This window comes from Schistosoma haematobium, chromosome 2 (genome assembly GCF_000699445.3).
Source record: "Schistosoma haematobium chromosome 2, whole genome shotgun sequence".
NCBI classification, from domain to species: Eukaryota; Metazoa; Platyhelminthes; class Trematoda; order Strigeidida; family Schistosomatidae; genus Schistosoma; species Schistosoma haematobium.
Window position 1 is genome coordinate 17,379,829 of NC_067197.1, and position 12,967 is coordinate 17,392,795.

The 12,967-nt window shown below is 29.5% G+C and overlaps 1 protein-coding gene across 1 annotated transcript in view; it reads right to left on the reverse strand.

Annotated features, from left to right (window-relative positions):
• Positions 1-7,540, reverse strand: part of MS3_00010772 (uncharacterized protein) — a 75,283-nt gene extending 67,743 nt beyond the window's left edge. Inside the window, exon 1 of the mRNA XM_051219173.1 lies at positions 6,327-7,540. Within this exon, the coding sequence (XP_051067660.1) occupies positions 6,327-7,233 (907 nt within the window). The 5' untranslated portion in view covers positions 7,234-7,540. The remainder of the gene's footprint in view (positions 1-6,326) is intronic.
• Between the last annotated feature and the right edge of the window lie 5,427 nt (positions 7,541-12,967).

Sequence of the window (12,967 nt, forward strand, 5' to 3'; positions counted from 1 at the left end):
AATATTCTTCCGCTGCAGCTTAAAAAATTTTTTATTTTTAATTTTATCTTTTATATTTATTACGTCACTGATTTTATTTTTTCAACTATCTTTAAAAATTAATAGTCTTTCAACTGAACTCTATTCACTATGTTCCTATCAATGTTTATTCATTATGTAATCAATTGTTTCTACCCCTTTGAACTGTTGTCACAATTAATGCTCTAGAATATTCTTTCACATTAGGTATATATTTACAATATTCAGACTATTAATTTCATTTACACCCATGTCATACTTTACGAATATTTCTTCAATATAAACCCTCTCATGTAAGCAATTCAAACCCATTATGTAATTATTATCTTTTTAAATACTATAGGTTGTAAGCAGCTGACGAGAACCTACGAAATAAAATGAATTCATGTTATTCTGCTAGAATCTTTGTTCTTGCTCTTTTCAAAATGATAAAGGGAACTATGTGTATGATAATTCCAATAAAATAACAGTAAATTAATAGCACTTTATTGAGAATAAAGTTACTTCATATAATAATGGGGCTACTATAGTTAGTGGTAAAAACAAGCAAGGCTTTATGACAATAGTACAATTTCAAAAGCAACGATTGTTATGTTAAACTCAGTAACTCATTGAGATGGTGAAGATTTTTAGCTCATGTAGATGGTTTTGATAAAGTTTTGTTCTCTGAGCTGGATGGTTTGGTCTTGGAGCTTACATAGTGAATCCAAATTTTTGGCTTGATTACTGGTAATATCAACGACTTATTTAATTAGAAAGACACATGGTTCTAGTCAAAATGTAAATATCAACACTGAAATGAAGGTATATCTAAGTGATAAGTCCTAAATGAGATAAAATGTACGTTATGAATTCCATTGCTCTATGCATATCAACTTTAATAACCAAAAATATAGTTTAAGCAAGTTAAAATGGATATGCTTGATTGCGTGAAATAGCGTTTTCTTATATTTACCATAAACTATAATATTCTGAACGTATATAAACTAAGTGCGGCATGTCAAAAATTCATACTTATCTGAGAGTAATTATAACGCTACTGTCAGTTAGTTCCTTTTTAATTGCTTTAAGCAAGATATTTAATCTATCATTTATCAAGGTTAAGATGATGATAACTATAGAAGTTAAAACACCATAAGCTCACTTAAACTACTTTGTACTGTTCATAATATCATTTTTTAAACTAACAGAATTTTATATTAACATAAAATATGAATCCAGTTACTTAGATCCATTTTAGTAGTCCAGGTGAGAATGATTATATCATCATAGAAATTTGAATGAATCCTAGCCGAATTTCACCATCATGAAACGACTAGCTTATATCGGTTAGTGAATATTTCGATAAAATATTAAGGATTGGTATATGTAGAGATTATGGAACTTTAACAATTTTAATCACGAGCTGATCCTAGCCAAACCACTAATTAGGATCTGGAAGTGCTGGTCTGCCTTTCGTCCTAGTATGAGGCTCCTCAATATTACGCATGCGCGAACGCATATTCGTGATTTCGACTGTAAATGTATCCATTGACATTAGTAATTAACACAAACTGACATTTGTCTAAAAATAACCAAAAAACAAGAATCATCGTAGCCCTGTTACATCAAGGCTCATCAACAAGTGGCTCCATAAACCTTTGTTATTTAACACATAATTTGTAATACTAAGTTCTAACTGTCTTCTGCACAACTAATAAAACAACACCATGTTGTAAAAGATTCTGTACAGTTGCATCTTCAGTTTAGGATCTAATTTCAATTATCTTAGGCATACAAAAATACATCATACAGACTAGTTAATATTTGATATCTCTTCTATTGACGTAATTTTGATGATGAGCTTAAACTGATTCAATTATAACCTTCGTCACTTTAAAATATAAATTTTGTTTGTCGAATTAAATATTCTTAAAATCGTCTATAATGGCGGCAAAATCATTTTTTTTGTTGTTGTTGTCAAATTAAATTTAAACCACTTAGTTGCATTATAATTTAATTTTGATCAAAGTTATACCTCTAAATGAACATGTGATAAATCACATGAAAATAATATTTAAGTTAGATTGAAGTAGAACTATTCTAAAGTATATTAAAATGTGTAACTTATCATCTATTCAATATCATGAAACTTGTATGAAATGCAAAAGATGAACAATAAACATATAAAATAGTTGCTGTGGAAACAATACGAGTCTATATCAAATTATATATAATAGTAAAATTATAAAAACCATAATAATACTACTTTGATATTTGTTCAGTTATTTGATTAAATGATTGTTGTTTGTTTTCTGAAAAAATTTCTGGCTGCAAAATCTAAATGACGATAGTGTTTTGGAAACTATATATATATATATATATATATATATATATATATGTCATCCATGTTATTTTTGTCTTAGAATGACTTACTTTAGGTGCAAAAATCTTAGTTTGTCTAATCATCTTCACTATACCAACAGCTTATTTGAAAGTTGATTGTCATAATAATATACAAATGTATACATTGTTCTTTTTGGAACCATACTGTTGATGATACTTTAAGATTGTTATTATATAATACAAATTGATGAACATAAACATGGAATGGGATTATATCACCTGTGTACAGCCGTATAGTTTAACAATATGCTGTTTATTTTGATCAATAAAGAAAGCGTTTGGAATCAAGGGAAATTTTCTGTGTTATTGTTTTTAAAATAACAAAATGAATCTTTTTGTTATTGTTATTTTTATGGGTAGTTGATATAACTAAATAACTTTCTAATATCTGGTTATTGCTGATAGTTTATTTATATCTGATAACTCTGATGATCATCAGTTTATTATTGGACTTTAAGAAAGATTGACAGACGAAACATTGTAGTTATTGAACTTAAATCCCTGAGAATCTTACATATGTGATTTCATTTAGAATGTCTTCTTTGAAGTCAATAGTAATGTATTTTAGAAATGTTTGTTCAAATCTTAGTAAACATTCATATAAAAACTCTAGTAGATAACGACTTCAATAAACATTTATAACCTTAAATTGATTTTTATGGTTACTCTTTACACATAACCAGGTATGACTTCAGATTAGAAAGAAAATTTATTGCAGTATTATTATTTTTCTGTTTGGTTAGAATGTGTGATTATCAATAAAAGTAAATTATTTACGTCTAGTTACATAAACTTTTTATTTAGTCTATTCATGAGTAAATTAGCTTTGCAGAAACAACTGTTAACCTCTGTTTGTTTGTTGCTATCAATTTGACGATTTGCTTATACATCAACACTGAATAGAAAGCATTTTGTGATAGTTTGGAAAGTGAACTAATTCATGCTTTAACATAAATTACAAATACATTGATTTTTACGAGTACCTGTCGGATGTTTCTTTATTAGAAAACTATGTGGTCCGAGATATTTTAATGTTTCTGGATTTATAAATGGTAATTAATAGCTTCTGTTGAACACTTTGAAGTGACCATTATATTTATGAAAAAAACCTGATCAGAAAATCAAGATCGAATTGATGAAGTAAAATTGTCAATTCAAGTAATCTGGAGATAATTTTTTTATTTATGGTAATCTGTAAAGATTCCAATTACAGATCTCAATCATTGTATCCTAATTTAGTACCTAATTGCAACTGTATATGCAGCATAAGCTGTAAGTTCATCATTTGATACAATCCATTGTCGGCTAGAGAAAAAATTATCTCTGACTTATCTGGAATTTCGGTAAAATACAATTTCTGTAAAATGCAATAAGTCCAAGTTTTCACCTGTACATTCACTTATCACATATTTCTGGTGATCCATCTTATGTTTGAAACATACCGGTAAATCCTACATTGATTCATAAACATTACACAAAGGACTTTTTCTTCCAATTGTCTAAACTAATATTTAATAGCAATCAATCGAGATTGTATATCACATAGGATCGAAAACAAGACTATTTTGGATCAGACTACCCAAATTACGAATGTCTGTTGTTGGGTAATAATTATACTGTTAAAATTAATGATTACCTTGAATAAAAAACGATGATTAAACAGTAGTTCATGTCCCTTGTTTTTGAGTATTTTGCCAGCTGATGTTCATTTGGGAAAAAAACGGTTTTTTATACAAACCAACCAGGTAAGTTACAATTATCCATTAATTGCAAACTGTATATATATAACGGATGTAAAATTAATTAAAACTATTCAGTCATTTCCTTACTACTTTACATCTAATAGTAATGTTTTGAAAGCTACATAATTATCCAATTTCATGTATCACTACATACATTTTAAAATATATTTTACAAGTAAGAACTATAAGGAGAAGCTGGAGGATGAATTTTCCAATTCGAGACAAAAAGGTTTCACCACAGTATAATATTGTATGTAATTTACTTAGAAGTTTTCTTTTCAGGTATCTTTGTTAAATTATTTGGTAACACGCCAGTACTATTTATGTATGTTATCTAAATGTGAAAATTAACCACTGAGAATCCATACAGATAGCTTTGGTATAAAAACATATAACCACTGAATAATTAATTCTAAGATCTTTTTCTAAACATCGCTACATGAATTCAGTTGGTATTGTTTTACTTATATCTTCCCATTGTTATTTAGGATTGCAATTGATCAGTTTCTTGTTGGTATATGTGCATCCTGTAGGGATCGCCTCGATATAGCATTAAGTCACAAGCATTCTAAACAAAGATGGAGAGTGGGTAGCAGTGAAATTCAGGACGCGCGTTTTGCCTTATTTGTGACTCGTCAGCTGAACTTCGTGATTTTTACATTCATTTATATGATTAAATAAACAGAATGAATTCAAACATTAAACGTTGAATATTTTAAAAACAAGACTGTGAGGGGTTTTTTTCAGCAACACAATCATTTAGTAGATACTTTGGAAATTTAACCTTTTCTACATAAAGATCACCTAGCATTTAGACTAATTTCCATTTTTACTTTTTACGCTAATTTGAGGAATATTTAGTAAGATTTATTCAAAATACAAAGAAATAGTTTGTGGAAAATTATAAAAGTACACTGAATAAGAAGTTGAAATTTTAAAGATAATTTGTAGTGAATAAGTTTTGAAGCTATAAGATTACATAACATCAGATTTCATAGTTTAAATGAATCGTTTATTAATAGATTTGTTATTAACGTATTCACTTTTAATAGGAAGAAGACGAAACTAACGGTAGCCTTCATGGGTACAGTATTTAATTTATTGATAAATAGCTTACCAATTAAAACAATCTAGCTCAATGAATATAGAATAACAAACCTATTAAACTAAACCATAAATCTTTATGATTTTTTGAAAAAAATAACTGTACAGAGTGGACGCATCAAGTTGTGTAAGAAACCCACATGTCGATGTAATAAAATTTAATCGATAGAACAAAATCATCTAGAAACGATATGACTATTATGATACTGTCATAAATGAAACCATATAAATCAAGAAATTTGAATGTGTAACAAAAAAATATGACATCATAAGAAACAGAGTAAAGATATATACAAAAATAACTTTATTTCAATAGTTGAGATCACGGGTCAATTGAAGCTAGATCACCATGGAAAACCTGGAAGCACTGGAAAGCCGTTTAGTCCTGTTGTGGGACTCCTCAGCAGTGCATATCCACGACTCTGCCTCGCGGAATTCGAACCCAGGACTTATCAGTCTTGGTCTAGCTTCAATTGACGCATGATCTCAACTATTAAAATTACTACGATCTCCACAAAATCCCTACTGATACTAATAACTTTATTTTTTAAAGATTTCACCATGTAGTCAGCAATACTTATTGTATTTGACAAGAGATTACCTTTTTCTGAACTTTAGTAAGCTAAATGTCTAGATACTTACTTTACAAACTAATTGTAATTTGGTTTGTTTGAGTTCATACTGATGATTTATTTATACTGATCAGGCAAAAATTATACATTCTCTCATTTCTTACATACTTTTCATAGTTTTCTTCTATTGATGAGAACTCATAACCTTAAAGTATATTTGATTTTAAGTGTTTCCTAAGTAGCTAGTTAAGGAGTAAAATCCTTGTCAGATACTTTATCGAGAAATTCGAAACAGATAAATACGGCTCGTCTTATATAATTCATATTTTCTTTACGTAGTTTATTAATAGTGCCAAAGACTTTATAACGTATTCCCATTAAACCAGTTTTCAAAGAACATTAAACCTACTAACATTCATAATTTCATTTGATGTACATTATAAAATTGAATTCAAAGAAAGCAGAGCCCATTACAAATATACAATAAATAAAAAAATTCACCTACCAATTGTTGTGATTACAGTTATGGCATAAAGGACAGAACCAGCAAAGGACCATTTTAAATCTTCCATTGAATCATTACCATTCCAACCATCAGTTTCGATGAAATCAACAACACGTTTAGTGAACTCCATAAGTGCTATTTGTACACGACCACGTAATAATAAAACAAATTGAGCTTTTAATGAGTATTCACCTCGTATATTATCTAATTCCAATTCGCTTACTGTATTGGTTACATTTTTATAATATAATCCTGCTGAATTCTTTGGTGTATTCAGTTTACTTAAGTTACTGAAATAATTTGTTTTCATCGAACTATTCAAGTTGATATTTTCAAAATTATTAAATGTACTTCTATTAATCAAGTCAGTAGTAATTAAAATTTCCGTATTGTTTTCATGATTTATATCCCTATAATCCAAGTTATCTGTTATATTCTCCACAGAATACGTTTTTTTCTTTGGCTTTTCTTTTTCCAAAAAATCAATGACAAATTCTAAAAATGCTATAGTATCATTATATGTTTGCCGTTGTTTTGCTAAATAACTGTGTAGTTCACCAAATACGAGTTGAAGAAATTCATTTGAAGCATCAATTCTATATTCATAAGCTAATGTTTTAACTTCTTTCTCTTTTCCACGTTCAATACCACCAAATAATAGACCACCTACAATTGTATAAGCAATAACTAAACCAGATAATCCAATATGTGAAAAAAGCATTGCTATAAATCTTTTAATACCAGATTTAATCTCCTGTAATTTACGTCTACGACGTTCTTGTTTACGTAAACGCATACGTTCTTCACGTGATAATATAGTAGTCGTTTTTGGACTGAATGGTTGAGGTGTTGTCATTGGAATAGGTGAAAATATATGAGGAGTATTGAAATCTTGTTGAAAAATCATTTTGTTTTCGTACAATAATATTTTAAATTTCTCAAATTGTAACTTTAAAAGACAAGGAAAAACTATTGCATTATATCAACAAATTCTTTTAAACAAATTAGTTCTTAGATTTTCATTATGATTCAAATGTAAATAAATGAATCATTTCATTCATGTTATGTCTCATTCATAAAGTTTTCACTCATTATTTCCATTATATTTTTGTATGAATATATATCATTAGATTCTAATGTCAAGTCATTTACATATTTGTCTACACTATTAATTCTTTTTTGTTCTCAAAAAGTTTATTATCAAAGAATAGATTATTTAAGAAATGTTTATTATACATTTTATATAATAAACCATATGAATCCAGGTTAAAATGACAATTGAAATCATTGAACATTTTCAACCAATAGAATTTCGATTAGATTGGGATGATAATAACCAATCAAATTTTAATGTTATTTTAATCATATATTATTTTTAATTTAAGATCATCTGTCCATTCTATTTATTTACAATGAGTTTTTATCCAGAATTATTACAAATTATTATTATTATTATTATTGAATTATGAACCATTTTGTTCATCTGTCTATCATAAACAACAACAAAAAAAAAATTTATTGATTAAGAATAATAAAATTGATTTCATTTACTGATCATCTTATATCGATTTATTTCATAGCAACAATTATTTATTCTAATTGTTTTATGTAAGAATAGTTCGTTCTGTTTTCTCACCAAGATTTCCTTTCAAATTATTTTCCAGGAAGTTTTTGAAGTCATTTCATGAAGTCTATTTATTTAGTGAAAAATATACCATTTTATTGAATTGTTTTTTGTTGTAAATGAATGGAAAAAAGTTTAATTAAGAAACTGAAATATAATTCCCATTTAAACCTTAAAATTAAAACACGGAGTTCAGCGAAGAGGTCTCTTTTCAAAGAATTTATTATCAAGCTGTACAATCGTATATATATATATGAAAATTTTGTTTTTTTGTAACAGTACTAATTCCGTCAGGAAATGTGAACACAGTTACGTAATATGTAATCTAGTATTATAACCTTTTTTATTACGTCATGGTTAACTGTGTTCACATTTCCTCACGGAATTAGTACTTTTTAAAAAAACAAAGTTTTCATGTATATACAATTGTAGAGCTTGATAATCAATTCGTTGAAAAGAGATCTCTTCGCTGAACTTCGTATTTTAATTAAGAAATTACAACTATTATAAACTGAAAATTCATTTGAATTTAAACTGTATGAATACAATTTTTGATTACTTACCTACTTACTTACGCCTGTTATTCCTCGTGAAGGAACACAGACCGCTCACCAGCATTCGCCATCTAACTCTGTCCTGGGTAATCCTTTCCAACTCTTTCTAGTTGTTATTCATCCTTTTCATATCTGCTTCTATTTCCCGACGTAATGTGTTCTTTGGCCTTTCTCTTTTACGCTTCCCTTCAGGATTCCAAGTTAGAGCTTGCCTCGTGATGCAGCTTGATGATTTGCGTAATGTATGTTCTATCCATTTCCACCCTCTCTTCCTAATTTCTCCTTCAGCTGGAAGCTGGTTTGTTCTCTCCTAGAGAAGGCTGTTGCTGATGGTATCCGGCCAATGGATGTTGAATATCTTGCGTAGACAATTATTTATAAATACTTGTTAGAGATAGCTTAATAAAAAATATATTATAGCAATAAATTCTTTTATGAAGCCGCTTAAAGGGAAATGAATTTCATTTTTTTTTAAAAAAGAACAAACAATATTCATCGTGCAAAACAAAACAAAAATTGCTCTAATATTAAAACAAAACAAATCATTCAAGAACTAACCACATGTAAACATTTACAGTCTGTTAATATACATTTGGTCTTCCTTATAATGAATAAATATGAAAATTCTATTATAAACATGATAATCTTTATAACATTTGTATATAATACCATTTGTTTTTTATATATATATATTTAATAAATAATGAATTCAAACAAAAACAACAATCTGTTGCCAGATAATTCAAATGATAGAAAAGATTGAAAATAATAGTTTGTAATTAATAAAAAGTACATGTAGGATTTAATAAAAATGATTCATTTATTTTTTACAATTAAAGAAATTATGAATACTTAAGCAATAATCCATCAGTTAATATCTTTTAAGATTGTAATAGTCATAATGATTGATTATTAAGTTGTTATATAGGTTATATTGCTTATTCATTAGAAATGAATGAATTCAAGTGATTGCTTTGTAATTCATGAATTATATCATTCAAAAAGTCTTGAGATTTTAATTTTTTTTTTTAAGGATAAATCAATTAATATTAGAAAGGGTTTTGTGGAGATTGTAATAATTTTAATAGTTGAGATCATAAGTCAATTGAACCTAGACCATTATGGAAAACCTGGAAGTACTGGACCGCCATTTCGTCCTACTGTGGGACTTCCCAGCACTGCACATCCACGACCTCGCCTCGCGGGGTTCGAACCTAGGACCTGTCAGCCTCGCGCATGAGCACTTGACCACTAGACCACTGAGCCGGCATTTAACAGCATTAATGTCTAACTTCAACTAATCCACGAAATTGAGTGACACATCCACCATTGTCTTCAGTGAGTTACTACCTCATAACTGAAGGGTCTCACAATAGGACGAAACAGCCTTCCAGTGCCTCTTGGTTTTCCATGGTGGTTTAGCCCTATTTGACTCATGAATTCAACTATTGAAATAAATCAATTAACAGAATCACAATTTTTTAATAAACACAATGAATATTCAGTCAAAATATGATGCGTTACCTTAAAATTAGTTAAGTTCACACTTTTGTTTTTGAAACAGTAATCAACTATTCGTTTTTCTTATGAATAAAAATTCTTTCTGTTTTTCTTGACTATACAACAACCTATACTGTGTGAATAAAATATCTCAATACGACTTAACTTATTATAAACAACATCTGATTATCAAAATCTGGTAAGTTATATATTTTTTTATACTGCAAAACACATGTAGATTAAACATATCGTCCAAATGACCGTCAATAATTTTGACGCATAACATTGTATTGAAACGAATTCCAAATTGTGTAGTGTCTTGGTCAGTCAGTCAGTCAGTAACAACATAGAACTTCGTACGTACGCACATCAGTTTGAGTTGCCACACCACATTAGCGCAGAGATGCAGTTGTCGATTCGAATCTCGTAGTGGCAGAGGCGGTAAGAGTATAAGATTAGGGTTTGGAGATGTTATTAAAGGAGTATAATACAGTGAAATAAATTTGGGAAGAGAAAAAAAAGATACAAGGAGGAATAAGGAGATCAAAATTCGGGAGAACACAAAGAGTGGATGCACCTGCGTCATTGCAAACGATTTTGAGCCATGTCATTCAGGGTCTCTAAACATCGGTTGCTATCATCTCGTGGTCCCCAACCAGGTAGTCTACACCTACAAACATGGCTCAGTCCACTTGTCAGTGACTCCATGGATTTGTGCCATGTTTTGGTCTGGCCACCCCTAGCTTTCTTCCAACCTACTCCTATACCACTGAACATCGCTCGTCGAGGCAGTCGGTGGTTGGGCATACGTAACACGTGTCCCAGTCATCTCAACTGATGAAGTTTCATTACTTCATCAATTGATCTGCCATCCTTACCTAGTACCCGTATCTTAACAACTGAATTACTTACTCGATGGTCCCAGGATATACGAGCAATGTTTCGAAGACACCTATGATCAAATACTAGTAACCCACGGATATCATCTGCTCTTACCGGCCATGTTTCACTGCCACAAAGTAGGACGGAACGAACTGCTGCTCAGTAAATACGTCCTTTGGTTGATAGACGGATATCTCGCCTACGCCATAAATGACGCAAGTTAGTAAAAGCTAGTCGAGCCTTCTGTATCCGTGCTGAGATTTCGTCACACACCAGACCACAAGGGCTGATGAGACTTCCAAGATAAGTGAAGCGGTCGACACGTTCAATTACTTCACTCCCTATCATTAGTTCGGGTGTCAATGCAACCCAATCCTGAAGCAACATTTTGCATTTCGAGGGGGAGAATCGCATCTTGAACATGCTTGCTGTGTAATGTTTATCTTAATGTGTTTTTAACAGACTACGAAAATTTATGTTTTGGAAAGTATACATCATCACGATAAAAGCTCATTCGTCCTTATTGGGTGTTTCAAGTCTTTCCATGATAAAATTCATAAAATAAAATTTTCAAAAAAAGTTATTTTTAACCATTCAAATCAAATCTATCATTCTCTATTGCAATGAATAGTTAATAATGTTCATCAATCAAGGGAAGAAACAATTTGAAGAAAAATCTTTTACTAAATTGATTTTTAAAAAAATGTTTTTTGAGTACTCTACAAATGTCATTCATTTGTCGTTACTTGTATGCATTTGTTTATTATATCCTATTTTATACGCTAGCAAGTTAATTGTTTTTATATAGTTATAATGGTTTTACTGATGCTGTTCATAAACCATTGAATGATTAATTATGGTTAGAATGAGAATGAAGTTATTTGTGTTCTAAATCTGTCATTTACTACTTATAAAAAGTTCATCATTCGTTATGATCGGTTTCATAAGCCACTTTGATTTTTACTAGTACGTTTGTTCTTCTGTACAGAAGGTGTCTATTAAAATTTGACTACCGTTAGTTAGGATTTATTCCTAAGATTTGCATTCTTTACTTATTCTTCAAACTGTACAAAGGACTTCAAATGCAATTGTAAAACGTAATATAAGAAATAAGCTTTAAAAGCATTGTTAAAATTATGAATCAATAGATTGTATTCAAAAATATTTGATGAGAATCATGGAATGTTCATACTGATTTCAAACGTTTTAAAGTCATTTCAATAGTTGAATTCATGAATTGACCTACGCTAGATCACTGTTGAAAGTTTGGAAGCACTGTACGGCCAACTCCTCAGCAGTCAGTCATACATACTTCTTTAGGAGTATCACTCGTACATTAGACAAGATGTAAGCAACCCCTAAAAAATGTCGTTTCTACAGTTTGTTAGATACGATAAATATTCGTCACTTTCGTTTTTGAACTATCCAGGTAGAAGTAAATCTGAAATTAATGAATTAACATGGAAAACATTAAAAATTTGTTTCTTCTCATTTGTTTACTGTAACCTCAGCTTTCTCTTTTGACTAGCAGTTTACTTCATAATATCATTATTGTTTTTAAACACAGGGATCCATTTAAACTGTAATAGTGTGATTTAACTTCTTCATTACAAGTTTAGAAATATTACCCACTACCAATATGGCAAATGTCAGTTATCAATTGTTTTCATTTGCTGTTACTGAGTTACAGTGGTTTTCGCCCACATTTTATAAACATATAGCATAATTATTGTTTATATGAAGAATGCATCATTAAGAAGTAATATATTAAATTACATAAAACTGAAATGAATAGAAATTCATTTGACTGAACAGAAGCGATTTAACACAAATATCATTTTAGATACTATGCTCTGTAAATACAATCCAATTGTCTGCCTAAATGTAGGTATTTCTCTTTAAAACTTTATTAACTATGAAAGTTCACAATATATTGTTTGTTAACTTTAATTTCCTATGATCTCTTATTAACAAAAATGGATAAGAATTGAGAATAAATATCAAATTAACTAGTGAATGACATCATTTTAGGTGAGAATTTGTAATTATCCATATAAATTTTAAAAGTAAATCATCATCCA